Here is a 21289-nt window from a genome sequence, read left to right as displayed (position 1 = left end):
TTCAGTCATATTTATTCAAATGATGCAGGAGCCCTGGCCCTTTCACCCTCCCCCATCAGCACCATCTGGTGTTGTGTCCACGATCCCAGCCACAGAACAATTCAATCATGCAGCAACAATTAATCACTTCATCTTGCCCTGAAATGTAACTTAGTCATAAGCAGCATTTATTGCCCTGAGTCCTTCACCAAGTACCAGACTGGAAGGAATAACACCTGTAAAATGTAACAATGTGCCCTTATAACTGGCACTACAAATCAAGCCTGCTGATTAATGGACTGCACCAAAATAGATTCATTTAGTTAACAGAAAACTTAATTTAGTCTAAAGGTAAGTTTTCTTATCTTTGGATTTCACGCTGCCCAATATATAAAAGATAATTTGAAGTTAACTTAGGCTTGTATGCAAATATTTTCATTATTGGGATCTGTTAAAAATATATATGCAATATTTATAGTTAAAATTCACATTTCAGGTGTTTATCTAAGAATTTTCACATATTCTGAGCATTCTGCTAGTCCTGTATATTATCAGTGACCTGATATTCATAACAGTTCTCACCTTTTTTCCATTTGTAAAGGATGTTTTATTCAATTATAATTACATGCAACATCCCAAAAGCAACTAATCTTCAGGAAGATTTTTTTTTTTCCTTGATTTGAAAACCTCGGGTATTTTACTAGACTAGAGGAGGTGCTCAGTTCATTTCCAAACAGCCTGAAGATTAATTAGGAAGGAATGTTTGTGTGACTACAAAGTATGGAGAAATAAGTATTTCTGCTCTCATCTTTAATACACTCAGAAGCAAAGAAAGGGAATATCCTTTTCACATCAGAAACTCTGTGTGCTACTTTCGAGCTGAATAAGTCTGCCAGGATAAGGAGGGGAAGTGAAAAACCCACTGAAATACACTTTCCCAAACGGACACACGTCGTGAATGGGAAGTCTGGAGCCTCAGAGATGAAATCTTACCTATTATACCACAGCTGCTCATATTTATGTGCCCTTTCCAGCTCTCATTCCTAAGTAATTCTCATCATCTGAGGAGGCACTCAGCCGTCACATATTGCATTTTACAAATGGCATAACAAAGCTTTCACAAGGTGATTTTTCACAGAGCTGGAAATAGCACCCAAGTCTTCATTCTGACAGTTCCCTGCCATTACCCTCTCACACTAAAGCTGTGAATAGAATCCAGCACCCTGCAGCTGCCTAGAATATCATCATATCTCATGCCCAGGGACTCTTTCTTAGAAGGAACAGCAATACTTCAAGAGAGAGATGTCATGATGCCCCAGGTTTACAGCCTAAAGCCTCTTTACTGTGACCCAGCCAATATCTTGCATTTTCAGTTTTCCAAATCATTTATTTTATCCTTTTAAATTGTACCCACTTTAGATTGTACTCCTTTTAATTGTACCCACTAACTGTTATGGGACTTTCAGTAGGCTTGCAGGTGGACACCTGTATCACACTCACTTCTTTTTCCTACCTAGCCAAGCAAACTGCTGAAAATATACCTTTCTTCCTTTTTCTTCTTGGTTTGGCCTCCAAAGACCAAATTCCACGTTAGATTTTAGAGATTTAGTAAGCACTGCTCAGCAACAACATCAGTGTGTTCTCAACATTATCCTCACCCTAAATCCAAAACACAGATCCCAGGAAGAAAACTAACTCTATCCCAGCTGAAATCAGGACACAAATGTCACCAAAACCCCTAATTTATACAGGGGGTATATTGAGATGGGAAGCTCAAAATGCTCCAGAACCCTCCCATGTGTCAAACATGCTGGGTTAATGCAACGTGGCACAAAATGAGGTGCCATATGTTGAAATCTCCAGATCAATTGTGCTTTAATTGAAAGATCTTGTGCTCTGGCCTTCTGGGAGTCTTTAGCACCAAGAGCCCCCATGCTGACAGTAAAAGATGCCAGGCAGTGCTCACATTAAAGCAACTCCTGGAAGGTAAATTTACACAAAGACACAGTTGTGTAACTTTGCCACTATCTTGCCCAAACCTATGAATGTTCCAGGCCTCCAATTTCAGTTGTAGATTTTTTTTCCCAGAACTGTGCTGATCCTTTTTGTCCTGTCTCTCAGTTTAATACAAATCAACGTTTTTCTTCTTATCTATTGACTGAATTTGGACATCAAGAATGCAACAGTTCTGTGTAAAAGGGGAGGTCTGGAAACAAATGGATTCATAAACTTTCTGTGCAGTGAACAGCAGCTACCATTTCATTATCACTGCAAGTGCAAATACAGCAGGGAAATGAGGGACAGCCAAACTCAGATTGCCAACAAGGTGTAAAATTATCTCCAAAAGGTGCCAACTGCCAGTCAGTTCCAATAATTCAGTATGAAAAGAACCAAATATAAACCAAACAAATCTGGAAAAAGAAAAGAGGGGGTATGTTATTCATTTTTAGCTAAACTATTTTAGCAAACTGTTTAAAGATATCAGCTTTCCCATTTCAGGGTTCAAGTGACTCTTCTTGCTTCTTGGAAAAGGCAGTACTGAATGGCCTTCTGAAACTTAACTAAACAGAATTTCTATGGAAAAAGTTTCCCTCTTATATCATTCCCTGTATTCCAGGAAACACAGGATCGTACTGTAGGTCTAAATATTAGCTATTGAGAGGATACCTCTTCAGAATCATATATCTTGAAAATAATATGTGGTATTGTATGTGTCTCTTAGAAAAATCAGCTTTGAAGATTTCTTTAAAGTATCTCTGGCTTTTTTTTCAATGTGTGCTGTTTGTGGAGACAGGAATGCATTATACCTGCCACAAAACTCAGACTCAGACAATCTAGAGAGATTTATGGTGTTCCATTAAGGCAGCTATATTCATTCATCACAGTACCAATTTTCCAATGCACTGCTGTATATTTTTGCTGGCAGTGCTCCTTTTCTTTTACTTACCCCTCTGTAGGTATCCTCTGGAGATTTATTATAGTTCCAAAAGCGAAGCCCTGCGATACTTTCAATTTTATCAAAATGGATTGTGAGCAGATGATCTTCTCCAAAAGAGAAAGGAATGAGCCACATATGGTCATCCTCTACTGTGATATTAGTCCCATCTATTAACCTACAAAGAGAAAAATCCATTAGCTGCAGGAAGGGAGAAGCTGGCTTCTCTCATGGAAAGCAGTGACTTTACTAGATGTTCAATTCATTCTAATGCCACTTTCAGCTTCCAGGGCTTCTTGTGCCCATGTGCATGAATTAAAAAGCACAGTAAGCATCAAGAATAACAAGCAATTATTGAATTAAAGACAGTGGGGGGAGAAAAACCAGTGTTTTCTTTAGCTGAGTCTCTTTGAGGAAAACCAGCAAAACCCATAGGTTTTCCCTGTGTGAACAGGGGTGGGCAGAGGAAAGCTCGACTGCCTTTGTACCAAAGTGGCTGAAGTCAAAACTCTAAGGCCCAGATACAGTGTAATTTATTAATATAGTTCCATGCCTACACTAGTCTGTCTGGCACTCTGCAGTGTGTTACTATGCCAACACAACTCTACTGAATCCAACAAGGAACTGGATGGCAGCTGGATAACCCTGAGCAGAGCCAGAGTTTGCTCATGTCCTTCTTCATGCCCACAGTCAGCCACATCCCTACTTTTTTTAGAAAGCTTCCTACCAGCAGGACAATGTCTCTTCCTAACAGCACAGACTTCAGGCTGGCTAGATAAAGTTAAATCTGTTATTTCCTCATTTTTGGAATCCTGACTTTATATTCTCCTACTGCAAACTACGGCACACAAAGATGGAGTAACGAATATGAATTAATTGTCCACTGTAATTACTTTGGTACACTGCCCAAAAAAGTAACTATATACTTAATATTTATTTAAAAGTTTAATGGAAGAATGAGTGCCAGACTTGGCAGTTCCTTAAAGAAAAAGATTTGAATAATGACTCTTTCACAGAAGAGCTGATTAGGGAGTCCATGAGAGAAGACATAATTCTTGACTTGAAGAGCACACAGGACTTATTCCAAATGCCACAGATGAAGAGCACTGTAGTGTACTCAAATTCAACATGCTTCCAGAAATACCAGAAGCCAAAAAAGCCTCTATTTCTTGTGCCCAAAGAAGTTCTTAAGCAAAACAATCCAGTATGCAAAAGAAAGATTTAAAAATGTATCTCACTTACTAAGAAAGACATCAGAAAGAGGGAGGACTTGCAAACTCAAAGGCAGCCTGGCTCAGTAGCAGGATAAACAAATTTATTAAAAGCCATCTTTCAACAAAATTAATGATCAAAAAAACCCTAAATTGATAGGATTGTAAACTCTGGAAGGTTAAATGTGTGTGCACAGGCCAAAAAACAGTAGGAAAGCTGGCAAGGAAAAGGCACCATAAATAAAATTCCTAAAATACATCAGGGAAAATTTCTTAGATCTTGGTGCCTACAGATGAGATTTTCACACAAATAGGCAGAAGAAACAAGTAATTATATACAAGTAAATTTGATATCTGCATTAGTCAGATTAGCAGAAATTACAAATAACAGAGTTAGTGCACATGTAAATAAATACAAAATTCTAAGGAAGACTCTACAGAGACTTTGAAAAGTCCTAATTAATAAACCCAGTCACAGACCATAAACATGCCAGAGCAGAGGACTGCAACTGAAAATACCCTTTAAAATGGAGATATGACTCAGAAACAACAGGATGCAGCTTCAATAACAACCAAATGCCAAGTCCCCTCCAGATCTACAGCTTGTGATTTCTATACTGCTGCCATTTAGGAAGTACGAGTTAATTTGAGGAAATATACTTGTCAATGAATAAAACTTCATTAAAATTACAAAAAAAAAAAGCTGCAAAAATTGCCAAAAGAATGGCACCTTTTTGTGCAGTTCCCAAACACATCCTCACTCTTTGCTAAGTTGAAAATTTTCCTTGAAGTTATCCAGAAATCCTGCATAAATATCAGTGAATATGCACAGACAGATGCTTCAGAACACCCACATTTCTTCCTGGAAAGTCCTTGGCAGAAATACCAACCAGGCCTGTTACCATCTCCTAACTCAAACACCAACTTTTGGAAACATCTCATTCATGTTTCTACAACAAGCTGTTCCTGGGCAGCTTGTGAATTCCAAGAATGAGCAGTGATGGGATGAAAATCATATTTGCATTACCATGTGTTAGCATAATAGAAGCTTATATAATTCTGTCACTTTATCAAATCCGATGTAAAATGCATCCAAGTCTTTTCTTACTTACTTTTCCAACGTTCTGGAATCTCCTGTGTACTCTGGAAGATCATTTAAGTCTTGGGGTGAAGCAGAAATCTGTTCTGTGCTGATTTTTAGTGCTTGACCATTCTTTCCTATCACCTCAAGTCCTGTCAGTCCAAGGTAATGGGAGTCTCCCCAGGTCATGGTAAAATTCAGTTGCAGGCCTGTATAAAAGAACATACATATAATTTATCTAGTTTGAAGTAAGGAGCCATGGTTAGCAGCATGTATATTTTGTAGAGATTAAATCACTTTATATGCTGGATTTGGATATTTCCTGGCCTGTATTAGTAGTGGGCTGCCAACATCTTGCTCACTTTTAACTACCCAGCTCCTGATCAGCACATTACCAAGTGTCTCATTACTGTGATTGCAGACTGACAGCAACTCAGTGACACATTTAAGCAGTTACATGACAGATTTTGTGATTATGCAGACACAGAGAAGACAGATTAGTCTGAAGTCTATCCATCATCTTTCACCAGCTAAATGACTATATATGTTCATATAAATCCAGCCTCTCATAATCCTATAAATTGCTGGAGAACACCAACTCAGAGTTAGAGCAAAACACAAATTTGCTTTGCCTATGTTTTTAAGTTACTACCTTCGCATCAGAACTGGACACATGGAAGTATTTTAATGGGACAGCATCAGTGAAAAGCAGCAATATTAATATTATTAATTAATGATTAGCCTGCATCTCTGGAAAATAAATAGGAAAGAAAAACTGAACAAACAAAAGGTTGTATATTTATCTTCAGATCCACCTGTTTTACGCCTTACTGAAAAAAAAACAGAAATAGCATATACAGATATAACAAGTAATATTTCAGTCTGATCAGGTTCCACAAAAAAATCCATCACTGTAAATTAAAGATATCTTTCATTTCACACACTACAGAAACCCACAACTAATCAGGTTGGATAGTGTCTAAAGAAGCACCAGTAGTCATGGTGTCCTGAAAAACAAACAAGCATTAAACCTATTAAGCCATCCAGCCCAAATACCTTTAAATAGCTATAGCAAGTCTCGATATACACATAAATTCCCTTGGGTGTAAGATCTCATTAGCATTTGCAAGGACACAAAGAAATAAATAGTTCTGTTAGCTGACAAATTTGGCTACGTTGATATTAGATGCTATTCCCAAGACCATTGCTAAAACTACAATTGCTCAAGGTTCAAGCATGTTTTTTTTACTTGCTTTTACTAGCAAGTTTTTTTCACTACATCTCAGGAAAAATCAGAATATATTTTCCCATGGAAAAGCCAGGGAGGAGCAGCCATTCACACAGGGTTTAGTGTTCACTTCACCATGGCAATGCCTTCAGAGAATCTGAGGATGATGCAGGGGGAAAAGGACCTCTGGAGGTGTCTAATCCACCTCCAAGCTCAGGGCATGTCCATTAGATCAGGTCTCCAAGGAGCTTATCCCAAGGAAGTCTGCACTTCTCCAAGGCTGGCAGATTTCAGACCCTCTCTCAATCCCTATTCCTGAGTCTGACTGTCCCCAGGGTGAAAAAGATTTCCTAATACCCCATTGGAAATTCTTGTCAAAGGACCAGGAGCTGATCCTGAAGCTTTTGGGCCATCCAGAATCTCCCTGGACAACAATTTAAAAGCCCACCGAGAGTTGGGTTTGTACAGGATAAAGGAAACAGGTACTTTAAGCATGGATATAACATTGTGATCCAGCTCTACTGTGGGGTTTCTACTGTAAATCCAATCTGAAAAATTCAGTCAGTCTACAGAAATACACAGGATTGGGAGAGAATTACTGGGTAATGGCCACAGCTATTAGAAATCCCATTCAGGGACTAGGCAAATGGCTAATGTTATTTTTCTGAGATTAAAAGCCAACTGTTACGATATAATTTTGTAAATGCCATAGTAAACAAAGCTTCTGCCTTAAATATTCAATTTCTCTTCTTTATTTTAGACCTGACATCTGTCACAAAGTTCTGTTCAGCTCTGACAAATCAGGTCCTCCTTAATAACATGTTTGACCACAAAGTGGTTAAGGAAGAAGTGTAAGAACTTACATTTTCCAGTAAATATTCCTGTCTCCTTAGGTGTACATTCAGAGAAAGAGTCTGGCTCTAGAACCTAAAAAGAAAGTCAAGAGGTGCAATATTATACATACATTACAGGCATTGTTTATAGAATTTTTATGTCTGTTCCTTTGGTTTTTAATACATCCAGCCTTTTATATATCCATCTCCCCTTTGCCTCCCCACCCTGGCTGTCCTGCTAATAATGGAAAACATGCTCCAATGTGTAAAAGATCATATGGATCCTTAGAAAATCAAGACTGTTAGGGTGAGGTTTTTTGGTTAGTTCATACAGAAATGTTGAATAGGAGACTCTGTACTGTGACATACCTATTCTCAAAGAGACTGAAATTCTAGAGTCACCCTTATTTACCTGCAGACTGCCATTAGCAAATGATAATATGCTGTATTTGCAATATGTTGCAAATGCATTGCAGAGACAAGAAGTCTGGAAGGAAGTCAAGACCAGAGAGTGCCACCACAATTCTTTCTCAAGAACTAAGAGGCAGAACAAACAAGCAAACTTGCCCCAAAGCTTGTGCTTGTTCTCTGACAAGGCTAATGAAAAAGAGCCTGTGCTATTCAGCACAGCAAACCAGAGAGGGAATAAACAGATGGCAAAACCTGCTGATCGTACTGGGGCAATCAGGGTAGTAAAGACAAAGAGAAATGGCAGTGGGCTGCAGATACTTTACATATACGAGTATTGGGTTCCAAAATTAATAAAGCAGATTAGAATGACATCTTGGCATTTTTATGAGTAGCTCTATAAAAACATCAGCTCAATCCTCATTAGTAGTCAAAAAGCCAAACAGGAAATTAGAAGTCCAGACTTCTCTATAGTTTAATTTATCATTAGAAGTAAACTTCCTGTCATCCAGAATACATCAAATGGACCTACATTGTGCCTAAAAATAAATAAAAGACTTGTCATCACTGTTCTCCTACTGTTCCATCAGATCTCTGCAGTATAACCACTGACATCCTGGATGTCAGATGTCTCTTCCCAGACTGCAATATCCTTCATGTGGCAGCAAATGTCCCTGTGGTAATTAAGGTAATTCAGGTGAAACAGGACAAGATTTGTGCACTGAAATAAATACCCACACACAAGGAACCTACAGAAGGTGGAAAACCCTTCCTACTGGGGGCTTTTCATGCAAAACAGCGACTCTGTCTTTGATATCTGATGCCTCTTCCTTAGAACAACTTTAAAAGACCAGCCTGGGAATTAAAATTTGTAACTTTACTGAAAATCAAAACCCATGGGCATAATAAAGTTACTGGGTTTATAGACTGCAAATAATGCCCTCCCTTGTAGACCATAAACCATCTGTGCCAGCCACATTATCACCTCTTTTCTCCCTTTCTTGTCTACTCAGATCCCTGATTCCACTGGTGCCCACTATATTTTCTTTCAGACATGCTCTAATTTTCTGCTATTCCAACTACTTCTGCTTGTGAGCATTGTCCTACCTGTGTTCTTAGATTCTTATGGCTAAAACAAAACAGCACCACAGTACAGGAGTTATTGGAAAAGCAATAAAAAGTAGGAAGTATTACCGTGGTCCTCCTCCTGACCATACTGTATAGCACCATCCCTGTGAGGAATAACTAAAGGTGAACTAACCATTCTGGAAAAAAAGATTTAGAAGACTGTAACACAGGAACATAAATCTCTTGAGTGGCTCGAAGAAGAGGATGGGGAATAATTGTTTAGTTTCTTCCAACACAAAAACTAGAGGACATTAAAGGAACCTAGAGACAAACTGAAAGAGGTTCTTTGCTGGGAAACTTGCCACAGAGCACTGTAAATTGTAAAAGTGCACAAGGGTTCAGAAAGCTAGGAGATGAATTAATGCAACAAAAATCTGCAGCAGGATACTAAACACAAAGGTTAAGTGAAGAAGTCCTTGTGAGACACACTTCTAAGGGCTGGGTGAGTGTTTTAGAGAAACACCACTGCATGTCTGTGCTATTCTTACATTCTCCCCAAGCACCCACAGAGCTGAATCAAGTGCACTTGGCACAGGTCTGATCTGCTGGAAAAGTCAACATGTTAAAGGTTCCTGAACTCATGGGACTGACAGATGACCACGGATAACACCGACATGAAAGTAAGACACTTCTGTAAGAGCTTTTGAAAAGTTTTGTAGGCAGTGCAGTAAAACACCACTTCACCTACTGAACAGGGAATGACCAACAGCAGAGACTGTTCAAACCCAATACTGGTCTGACAACGTTGTGCTGGGGAAGACAAATTGCCCAGCAGATCTGTATCATTCTGGTAGCATAAGCATCCCTCCACAAAAATCAGCAAATATACAGTGACAGGGAGATCAATGGCTCAGTCACAACAACATTTGTTATTCCACTGCTGATGCAGCACATCTGAGAGTTAGAACAGGGGGATGAAGGGCATCACAGCAAAATGAAAGGCAGAGACTGAGTAAGGGCCAGACAGTCCAGGCCCAGGCTTCTGCCATGGAAGAGGTCCTGATGAATGCTCACAATAAACAAGTGATCAAGAAATGAAAGGTGAACTTCAATTTGTGTTCATGAAATCCTACACTGCAAAAGGCGTCTGAACAGTTTAAGACATCACAAGCAAAGATGGGACCAAAATTAATGAAGAAGTCCAAGGGTTAGAGACACTGACTCATGATTCTAACAGTGACATCAAATTCCAATGTCATTGTATTTCCCTTTGTCTTGTAAGCCACAAGAAAAAGAGGATAAGACAGAATGGGAAGGCTTGAAAACCACACAAGGCTCATTAGGAACCACATATCCCTGGGAGCAGTTCAGCTGAACCAGCTGGAATTTGGATCTCCTCACAGACCCACAAGTTTGTCCCCTAGAAAAAAGAGAACCTCACTGATGCAACAGTAGGTGCTCAAGAAGATTCTGAGAAGGTAGAATATTTAAGGAAATCAGGTCAAAGTCTGTCCCACAACATCATGAGGAGAAAACCTTGCAGGACCTTTGCTCAGACACTGGGCTGGAATGGTATAAGGCAAGACCCCAGTGCTTGAAAATACATCTTTCCTTCAAGGAGTAAAATACCAACTACATGAAAAAGAGGCATTTCTTGTGCTGCAAAATGCAGACAAATCTGTGGAGATGCTAACCAAAAAAATACAGAGAGGGAAAATAAGGGGAGGGTGGACAGGAAGAGATCCTTTTCGTTTAAGATACTTAATTTGAGGAGGAAGAAACCAGCAAGAGTATAATCTGTGCAGAAAATAGGGAAAAATCTTTGGTTTGGAGTGACAAGGACGACAGCTACTCATTATATGAATAACTGTATGTATCACTGCCAGTGCACAAACCTTCAGGAGTACCTAAATCAAAAAGAACTCCCTACAATCTCTGTCCAAGTAAGTAAAGAAAAAAAAATCTAGTATAGCTTTCCTTGTAGGCTTATTAATGAGTCAGGGAAACCAAAATTTGGAGGACCTTTAGGGATTTAAAATATCACTTAAATTACTGAACTGGTGAAAAAAAAAAAATCTTAAAAATAGTCCTAATTGTACTAGTTCTTCTGCAGAGTTTTACCTCACCATGGAAATGTGTCTGTTACTTCCATGTCATGTTTCAGAAAGACATTTATGGAGAGTTCTGAACAGAGAATGCCCTACCTGTTGATCTTCTGTTCTCAAACCTGCTTGTGTAAAAGGTCTTTCATCTCCCTCCCTGTCAGCAGTTGTTGGCCTCTTTAGCTCTTCCTCATATCTCAAGGAGCTGGCATTTTCCATTTCTCCATCATATGTCTCATCACAGCAGTATATAGCTTCAAGAATATCATCATCAGTAGTGAACAATATAGTGTCCCCAAAGTGCTCTGGAGCTGAAGGCAACACACAGAATTAAATGGATAAATAATACAAAAGAACATAGAGAGTGCTAAAAATTATTTTTGGTCCTTCTTTACATTTCATTTGCAAAAATTTGTTTAAAAATAATTTCTGGTACATTGATACTGATTGCTATATTGATTTATTAATTTCTGGTCAATTGATACTGATGCTGCTGTAATCAGTATTTCATTCTTAAACTTACACTGCACAGCAGAAAAAAACTAGAGAATTCAGTCAAATTTTGAATACATAGGAAAGACAGTGGGGAAAAAAGCTTCTCCATCACCTTTTCCAAAAGATATTATATGTGAAGAAAAGTAAAAAGCTGAAACTTTTAAATTTCTCGTGACCATCTGATATTATTGAAATACAGACATGATGCTAAGACATGGTTAAGAATGGAGATTAGCTCTGTGTGCTGCTAAAATCCACAGTATCAGTGAAGAATGCATTAGTGGGCTTTGCATTATGTTTTTAAATTCAATACTAGACAAAGTGCCAGCTTGCTTTGAAGTGGAAGGCGATAACAAACAAGTGAAACGCATTTGTTTGCATTGTACTGCTGTTCCCACAAAGAAAATAAGAAATGATAGAATACCTCCAGACAATGTTCCTGAGGCCTTGGCAATTTCTCCTTTAAAGATGCATTGTTCATCTAACAGCATGATAATGTCTTTCACACCTCTGAAAGAGTGGATTCGAGATTTATTGTAATTCCAAATCCTAATCATAGCTACCTGACAGGGATTCACAAAGTCAATAAAGACAAAGTGAGGTTTTCCAGGGGTAAATGGTGCCAGCCAGAGATGCATATCATCCTGTGTCCGATTTACCCCATCAATTAGGTTGGTTATTATTCTGGGATCATTCCCATAAGCTGGTAAAATATTTATATCAGGTGGTTCAGCTGTTATTTTTGCAATCTGAACAGGATCTCCTTTAGAACTGAAAACTTCAATTCCATTAAGACCAACATAATGTCTGTCTCCCCACGTCGTTCGAATGTCTATCACCAAGTGCTGCCCGTAAGGTAAAACGGGAATTTTAAAATCATTTCCATCATGTGCCTCCACAGCACTTTCTTCCTCTTGCCTCTTGGGTAGTGTTTGCAGTCCCTCTTTCCTCACTTGCTGACATTCTCCGGAGCGGTTGAGTTTCTGTTGGTGGAGGAACTCATCAAAGATATCCCCTTGAAAATCCATGTTCGAGATCCGGCCGCGATGGGAATAATTAAATTTCACCAAGGAGTTCCAGGACTCCTGCAGAGTGTGCTCTTGTTCACTGCACCACTTCGCTCTGGAGGTTGCTACGTCCTTGATGGAAAAGCCTTCATCTGAAAACAACATTACAAAGGCATTTAATGCAGAAGCAGGACTGGGAACAAACCGCTACGACAGGGACTCTGCAGAACGCTGCTGGTCTTATTCGTGTCCCTTACTGTGAAATTCTCCTCCAGCAGCACTTTAATATTGCCTCCCTGTTATGAAGGCTCCATGTCCCAGTTTCTCTTCCCCATTTAGACATAATGAAAACAATCACTTTTAACTATTACAAGAGCAGAGCACATGCCATGATCCCAACTGCAACTCTTAGGCCGCGAATTATTGACTCAACCCTTAAAGAAACTGGGATTTTGCCCAGTGATACTTATTGTGTGGCTGTCACAACAGTTTAAATCATCTGTCTGCATTTCTGCAGATCTTTCATACAGCTGGAAATGGCTGAACTGGTTAATGTAAAGCATTACAGAGAAAAGCTGGTGTTTCCTCTCAAAATCAGCCATGTGGATATAAAGAAAAGTGGTGAGAAAAGGAGGTTCAGCATAAGGAGGATGAGGTGAATGTTGCACTCTGTGCAGGTGATGTCCAAATATTTTTCTCACTTTTCAGCAAGTGTGAGATGTAGGAGGGGTATAATGACAAAGTATGTAATGGGAATGCAGTGAGGACAACAAATCAGAGGGACACAGTGGGAGCAAAACACGTTCTCCTTGTGGCTGCACTGGGGAGCTGCTTAATTTCCATCTCAAAACAATTAAGAACAGATAATAACAAAGATTTTCAATAAAACAGTCACTTATGTATTTTCTTCAAATAAATGAAGAAGAGGAAGTGGAGTTCTAAACAATTACAGGCCCGTGGGGCAGATTTTAGTCCTGCACCATGTCCTTGGGTGGACACTAAAACAAATGGTTATCAAGAATAAATGCCAATTGCTGTAAAATGCAAAATAATGTTTTCCCAAAAGACTGCTCCTGACTGACTTTTAACTGTGTTTCTGGAAACATTGGAAAGAGGCAATGTTCCTAACCTATCTATGGCAAATAATCATTTACAGTGGGGACACGTGAGGTAAAAATAAGAATTTCAAAGCAGATGGGAAACTACCTGGAAAAGGGTTGCCTTCCAGAATGAAACCCTAGAGTCCAACCTGGCCCTTCCTCCCTACCCCACAAGGGAAATGCAGATATGAAGAAAAATTTCATATTTCAGAGAACATCAGTCATTTCTAAGTCCCCTTCTTGCTCAAACCACTGTCAGTACAGACACTCCAGAGGTGGGTGATCCCAAACAGTGTATCCCAGAGCCTCACAATTTACCTGGGGAAGACACTGTATATATCTTTATCATTTCAAAATGTCAAAGCTTGAAAATTTCAGGATGAGTGGAATAAGATGAGAAGAGTATTTGACATCCATTGACTTGCCTTGTTTGGGAGAGTTTTTCCCTTCTCTTGTTAATTTTTTTTTAAACCTCAAGTACTTCAAACAGCCCAGAGATTACAATTCTAAGGCACTTCTGAGGCAGTTCAATGGGAGGTTAACAGGTTTGTTAGCTGCATTAAGGAGTGACAAGAGGAGAAGTGAAGCTTTGAAAGGGAAGCAGAGAGAGCCCAAAAGCAGAGCCCAGTGGTTGAAGCTATTTTGGGGTTTTTTTTAAGAATTTAAAATGTAATATTTTATAATGACACTTCGAACTTCCAACTCCTCTGTGGGTTTAGGATGGGTGTCTTCAACCACCAAGTCCCCCATCCTGCTTCTGATGGCAACAAACACCACACAATTCCTCTCAAAACTTTCCTAAACTACATTTTGGGCCAAGACTACCTTGAAGAAAACACCTTTCTTCTCCCTCTGTTGTGTTAATCTCTTTTCTACTCCCTGCAGTTATAAATAGCAATCATATTTCCATGCTGCAATCACATGCTTCATTTCCCAAATCATCCTAAAAGCTCTCTTCTGTATCTGTTCCACTTTGTAATCAGCTTTCCTGAAAATGGATGATCAGAGCTGCAGTTTTCCAACTGACGTCTCACAAGTGGCTGTGCTGAGATATTAACATTTCCCTAACTCTCCCAAAAGCCTGTGCTGATCCATCCTGGGAGTGCTCTGCTCCAATCACCCTACGTCACACCAGCCTTTCACACTCAATCTGCCATCAGCTACTCAACCATGATCCTTCCCTTCCTCGGTCATTTGCAATTGATGATTACTCAGCTTACAACTTCATTTTTGGTTATTAGTCCCCAAGTGAGCCTGCAAAGTAGTACTATGGAATTGCATCCCACTGCTTCAGTCCTCAAGCTCATCCTTCTGCGAGTTCTTCAATCTTCTTAACTCATAATAACCCAAATTATATGTTATTTGCTAATTTTATCAGCAGACTCCCATCATTTCCTTTGCACATTAAACCGGTTATCAAAGAAAAATTGATGGTTTTATAGCAACATTAACTCGAGGCAAGCATGTACGTGCTATTTCTAATTTCTGTTGTTCTTATTATTTTTCATTGAGTGACCAAAGCTGTGCTGTGACACTGGTAAGAGGCTCTGCAGCCTTCCCTTTGTCACACACTTCCATTGGGAAGCTGCACTTCCCTCAGCCCTGTGCCAATTAAAATCCACCACTCTCAGAGAAACACTTAAAACCGTTTCCCTGTTGTTAAAGCTCACTCAGTTCCACTTTGAAGATGGTTTTACCCTGCACAGCACAGTGGAGAGAGAACAAAAGCTGCTGGATGGCTGCAATTTTCCCAGGGACAAAAACATATCGGGAGCTTTAAGCACCACATGAAATAACCTGCTCTGAGCAAAATTAGAGGACACTGTATAGATCCATGATAACCTTCATCTTACACCTTACATTAAAACTCCAACATTATTTCCATTTTTAGAACTGAACAGAAATTCCCAAGGTGGGATTTATTTACAGTTTCCATAATTTTAAGGTTTTAATCTAACAAAGATAGTGTAAAATCCGTGAAACAGCAAAAGGGCTGTGGCGAGTGGGTGGGTGAAGGGAAGATGGCAGTTATTCCAAATACTTCCCTGTTTTTCTCTTCTTTGAGGTATAACTTCAGATGCACTGATGATATTGCTGTTTTCTTCACAGAGGGTCAGAGAACAAAAAATTCAGACATCTTAAGTTTAAAAAAAGCATTTTCTCGCCTTTGTCTGAAAAAAATCATGCAGCACCTGCTGCAGAATTTGAACTGGCACTTCAAATGCATTTAGTTACACTTCCTGTCCCTAATGACCATTACTTTAATGTAAACACTCAAATTCAATACCCAGCAAGCTACACTTTCATGCAAATTGTTTTGATACTAAATCACAACCATAATTTCCATTTGTAGTTTTGTACCATCTTATTCCAATTCCCTGGGTCCTGTTGTCCTTGTTGTGCCAGACTCTCTTCATTTGAGACAAGATATTGAATGCTGAAGAATTACAGGATGCCAAAGAAGGTTATGAAGAGCCCAAAAACCCAGGAATCAGAGTGACATGGCTTGAAACTGAAAAGCTGAGACTAAAAATAAATCCTGCAAAGTTGGTTAAAAGAGAGACAAAGTAGAACCTGTGGGTAAGAAATTCTATTCTTCTGGTATTTACAGTTGTTAAACACAAAAATATTACCCCAGACCCAGAAAATTTCTTAGCCATGGATCCTCCACCTCCAACAGGATTCAGGAGACATAAAAAAAGTTTGGAGAAAGATGACAAGGATAATCAAAAGGTATGGAACAGATAACAGCTAAATTTACTAGAGAACTCTTCATAAATAAACAAGATGTCTGAGGGTGAGGTTTGTAAAGTCATGAGCAGAGAAGGGAAAATAAAGGCAGTTTTCCATTCACTCTGAATAAATATATTCAGAATATATTCCCACTGAGAAAGACACAAACCTACTACACAAATAAATTCTGTAAATTTACTCTTGACACACTCTTGAGGACACACTCTTCTTTATCTTTTTGCAGATATTAATTGATATTAGCAAACATTTGCTGTCTGCAGGAACTGTCAATTCTTGGAATATAATTTACTGAAATTTAGTCTTCCATCTGCTCCAAATAAATTAAAATCCACTAAATCAGAATGTAAATTTTTTTCAGAAGAGTATTTCACATCAGGTGTGGGACAAGGAGAGAGACTCTGAGTATTATCAGAGTATGAATGAGGAAAATACCACAAGTAGCAAAACTAAAATCCCCCTGGCTATACTTCCAGGAATCTCAGGAGGTCACTTCCACTTATAAATGAGTTTGTGCTGCTGCAAAATGGAGAACATGTCAGCACCTGTACTGAGGTTGCTATTGTGACCTCTTACCTTTGAGGGCAGAATCCTCTTCTCCAAGATTTATAGTGTTCAATCCCAGCTTTTTACCACATCTGACACTTCTCCTTCCACTCGTAGGGTACTGTGAGCTGCAGCAATTCCTGTTAGAAAGCTGCTCCAAAATGTCCAAGCCCACATCACCATCCTTTCTGGTCAGCATTAGTGACCTCTCATCTCCATTTGCATTCCTACTACTGGGTCTTCCCAGTTCATTTCTCTGACATTTGACATCCTCATTTGGCAGGTCTGAGAAGTTTTTCATGATTCCATCTGACTGTGTTTGAAATCTCGAGCTTAAACTACGTTCTGTAGCAAGCCAGGAAGGCTTCTGCTTACTGGGAGTAACATGACTGTTCTCAGTTACTTGGGAAGATGACTGTAACCAAGGTGGAAGTGCACCTGTGGAATCAGACAATTTTCTCCCTGTTAACTTTTCCATTTGTTCGCTCAGAGAAAGTTCATCATCAGACTGAACGTGCTCTGCAACTGCTGCTACTGCTGAATTCTCTCTGGCATCTTTTATACAAACTTGAGATGGGACTGCTTTTAGATCATCCTCTAACTCAGGCAAATTTTTCTTTGTAAAGCTGATTGAGTTCATTTTATGCTTAAGAAGATTTTCTTCTGGCAGGGATTTCCAGTTTAGTGAAGTACTGCTTGATTCTGAGCATTTGAAATGTAAGTCTGCTTTCTCATCTGTGACTGCAGGTGCATCTACTTCTTTCCTTTCACCTGAGGGAGATGCAGAGGTATCTTGCTTGTGATCTATAAGGTCAATTGTAGTGTTATGGTCAGCAAAGAGATCTCCAGAGGCTCTCTCTAATTCACCCTCAAATACAAGGTTCTCATCAACGTATAACTTCACCTTCTTTGCTCCAACATCGAGGTCCTACAAAAATAAAAGTATAAAGATTTCAATTAAGCTTTGAAGTGTTAGATATCACTGTTCTGGGACTCTGACACTTGAACACTTAATCAATAGACAGATGAAAACAATTAAACCCTGTGTCAGTTACATGCTTTTGACTACCTTTTAATCTAAAGCTCAAACAACTGTGGAATATTTAAGATTTTATTTAAAAGGACTGAAAGCCCTGCTAGACACTACTATGAACCATTTCGTCTGACAAGGTTTGATTATTTAGAAAAGCTTGAGGGAAGAAGCCTAGATTAAGTATAATTATATTTGATCAGCATATAAATTCCAGAGGCACATTTTGTTTCAGCATCTGGAAGATTCACCACTTTCACGACACATTCCACAGTGAACAACCACCCAGATCAAAGCCACGAGTTAAAAAGAGTTACAAAGAAATAACAGAGCTAGAAAAGACAGCAAAAAAAATCATCCAGTCCATCTTTTTCCACTGAAGAATGTAAAATAACCTATACCATTGAGAAGAAATCTGTTTTTAACAGTTTCCAACTAATCTGCCTTGATAGCCTATCCCAACACTTAACTAGACTTTTAAATAGAAGGCCTTTATCTCAGACACAATTCTGCCACTCACAACTTTATCTCTGTGTTCTCCTTCTCTGTGGCACCCACCAATACCTGATTTTTTCATTCCATTGAAGTTGGAACTAATGTTCTTTCTATTCTCTTCACCATTTCGATCTAACCCTTTCTCCTCCTTGACAAAAATACCATTATCTTCAAAGAAAATATAGAAGATGAGACAAAATCCATCTCCTTTCTGTTCTCTAACTTTCAGTAACGTGTCCATCTCGTGGAGCCTTTAAAAGACTCTCTGTTCTTCTTTTCATGAAAACTAAGAAGCTTTGCATGAAAGTAAGAAGTTTCAGTTTCATCCCTCTTGTTCATCTCCTGGATGTCAGTTCTCTTTGAATACTGATGTAAATTTTCCTCTGCTTCCAGCCTAAACCAGTTACTCCTTCCCCTACAAATACAAATGCCTCTGGCTCTTCACTCCTGAAGACACTTGTTTAAGGCTTACAAGTCTTTATAGTGTCTATTGTGTTGTTTTCCAAATAATAGCATGTATGAGGCAAAAAATGTAATATGGACCTACCCACAGGAAAAGCAGAAGATGCAGGGATAACAAGAAAGCTACAGCTGAGGGAGGGAAGCAGGTGTAGGTATGTGAGACACATTCCTGATAGGGAAAGATAACCTTCAGTAACTTCTCCAAGAACAGCTGTAAACCCAGTTTAATTGGCCATTATGGCACAGCTGCCTGTGGAACTCCACGAGTCTCATAAAGTGCTATAAGCCTGTACTGATGCATTTGGCCATAAAACGTGATATTTTTTCCCCCTGAATGAGGACACTGATAGATTGCTCTAACTGGGGATCAAAACACTTCAATAATTACATCTATAAAAAACTACCTGCGTGGCTTTGCCTGAAATCATGATGGGGAAGAGAAAGACTATCAGGATGCCCCAGTAATGTTATTTTTTAAATTTCTGTATGTCTGGACTGCCAATGTCCTCCTTAAATGCTGGAGATTTCGGATAGTCACGGCTGAATTTGGGATAACTGCAACATTTCTACATAATATCCCAGCCTCTACTGCTATTAGGAACACTCAGCTCTCAGTTCTGCATTTTTACCTGGAAACAGATAGAAACTGCATGGGGCAACAGGAATACACATGTTCATTTGAAAAGCATTTGTCAATGTCATCTTTTTAAATTAAAATCAGCAACCTTAAGAGCAACTTGTTTTGAAATTAATCCCACTCCACTCACCAGTACCAGAGAAGGACAGAAAACATAACAAAAATGAGAGGGTGGAGGTCATTCCCCCTGAAAGAGGCACAGTCAAGCCCAGAAAAGGGCCAGTCACTTCAAAATTACTATTTCAGTCAGTGGGAAAAGACTTCCTGTTCTCTGATGCTTTGGAATATCTGAGACAGGTATTTTAGGAAGCAAAAGAGGTGTCTGAAGTGTATCCAGATGAACCAGGCAAAGCTACGGATATTTGTAGGACAATAGAGACAGACTGAACTGGGGCAGGCATTAGTAACAGCTGATAGCTCAGGAAAACCAGCTACTCAGGAAGAACCAGGAAAAGAGCTAATGAAAATCTTTTGCACCAAAATCCTAAAGCAGAGTGAGCCTCAGGGAGGAAAAACATGAACAGATCTCAGGGACTCCGAGAACAAACATATGCAGGCACAAGACTAAGAACTGCTCTTTTTCATTCCCTCCCACCCCTCTTGTGAGCTCTCAGTTGCTTAGTGATCAGTTCTGGTGGGAAAGACTGACACCATGGTTTAGCTTCCCTGGTACCACTGCTCTGCTCTTCTGGAGCATGAGGAGGCTGGAAAAGTCCCTTCCACATGGTTAATTCCACCCTCTAAACAAATACCCAATGTTTCATCCAAGGCAGTTTTTTCCTCCTGGAAGAGTGATTAAAATGGCACAATGCCTCAGAACAAGCAGGGAGGTGTGATCAGCGTCAGAAAGGAAAAAAAAGATTTTGTGGAAGTAATTCTACAGTTTCTCTTGGTGTTCCTTCCCAGCTTGCACCTTCAGCCCTCAGAGTGCCTGCTGGGATAGTGCCTCCCAGTGAGACAACAAGGATGGCATTTCTGGCCATTTCAGGGATATTTATGCACGAAGGACAAAGCATAAAACCAGAGGCACTTTTCTGAGAATTACCCTTGGATAAAGGACTTGAAATTGCTTCTGCCTGATTTCTCACAGAAGTGTGAAAAAGAAGGAGCAATAGAAAAGAAGTCAAGAATGAGGAGAAGAAAAAAAGTTTTTCTATAGAACTAATTGTGCTGTAAGAAATCTGCTGCAGCCTTACAGTCAATCAAGTGGTAATCCAGCACTGACAAATCTCCAGCTCAAGGGAACGGACATGAGCATATGCACAGGAGGAACACACATATAGGCAACCACTTGAAGAAGAAAATGAACCAACTGGAGAGCAACTAAGACTTTAATGCATTAAAGTATTGATTCCACTCACAGATTTGTGAAGACACACCACAGACATTATATTGGATCTTACAAAAAGTTTTGACAGCAACGAGTAACGATGCAATTTCAAGACTGTAGCAAGTACTTCTAAAATGTCTGACTATTGCAGACAAGTTTGAAAAGAACTGGCTGCCCTTTCTTACACTTCTTCCCTTCTTGCAGACTAAAAATGACCTCCTTTTTTGCAGATCTCATCTGAAGTAAATAAAGGCAAGATGAAGCATCCTCTGAGACCTTCCCTGTAATTCAATGAATCGAGGAATCTATGGCAATGATGTCATCAGACTTTTACAGCCTCCTTCAAACATATTTTTTCTCCTTCTAGACTCAAGTTCTAAAGCTCAAACATACAAAAGTACTGGCCTGACATTTTTTTGCCTATTTTTGCAAGAAGTATTTGGGCACCTCTGGCTTAGGTGTCGTTTGAGGGGGGGAAAGGCAGTAAGAATGATTACGAAAATCCACACGGAAATCTGGCTCTGGACTTACACTAGCAGGAAGAAAATTGTTGGCTAATTATATTTTTGGGGTTTATACTTCTCAGACAAA

The 21289-nt window shown here is 39.3% G+C and overlaps 1 protein-coding gene across 7 annotated transcripts in view; it reads right to left on the bottom strand.

The window, feature by feature from the left end:
• The window catches only part of KIAA0556 (KIAA0556 ortholog), a 55542-nt gene that overhangs the window by 11513 nt on the left and 22740 nt on the right, over positions 1-21289 (bottom strand). For 6 of the 7 annotated variants that reach the window (XM_032704343.1, XM_032704341.1, XM_032704346.1 and 3 more), the window contains 6 exons: positions 16775-17672; positions 11765-12499; positions 10948-11156; positions 7298-7361; positions 5238-5415; positions 2927-3092 (listed from right to left, as the gene is read on the bottom strand). In XM_032704343.1, coding sequence (XP_032560234.1) covers positions 2927-3092; positions 5238-5415; positions 7298-7361; positions 10948-11156; positions 11765-12499; positions 16775-17672 — 2250 coding nt within the window. The remainder of the gene's footprint in view (positions 1-2926; positions 3093-5237; positions 5416-7297; positions 7362-10947; positions 11157-11764; positions 12500-16774; positions 17673-21289) is intronic. The other variant, XM_032704347.1, reaches the window with a different exon arrangement.

This window comes from Chiroxiphia lanceolata, chromosome 16, assembly GCF_009829145.1.
Source record: "Chiroxiphia lanceolata isolate bChiLan1 chromosome 16, bChiLan1.pri, whole genome shotgun sequence".
NCBI classification, from domain to species: Eukaryota; Metazoa; Chordata; class Aves; order Passeriformes; family Pipridae; genus Chiroxiphia; species Chiroxiphia lanceolata.
The sequence above is the reverse complement of the archived record's forward strand: the minus strand, read 5'-3'. Positions and strand labels throughout refer to the sequence as shown.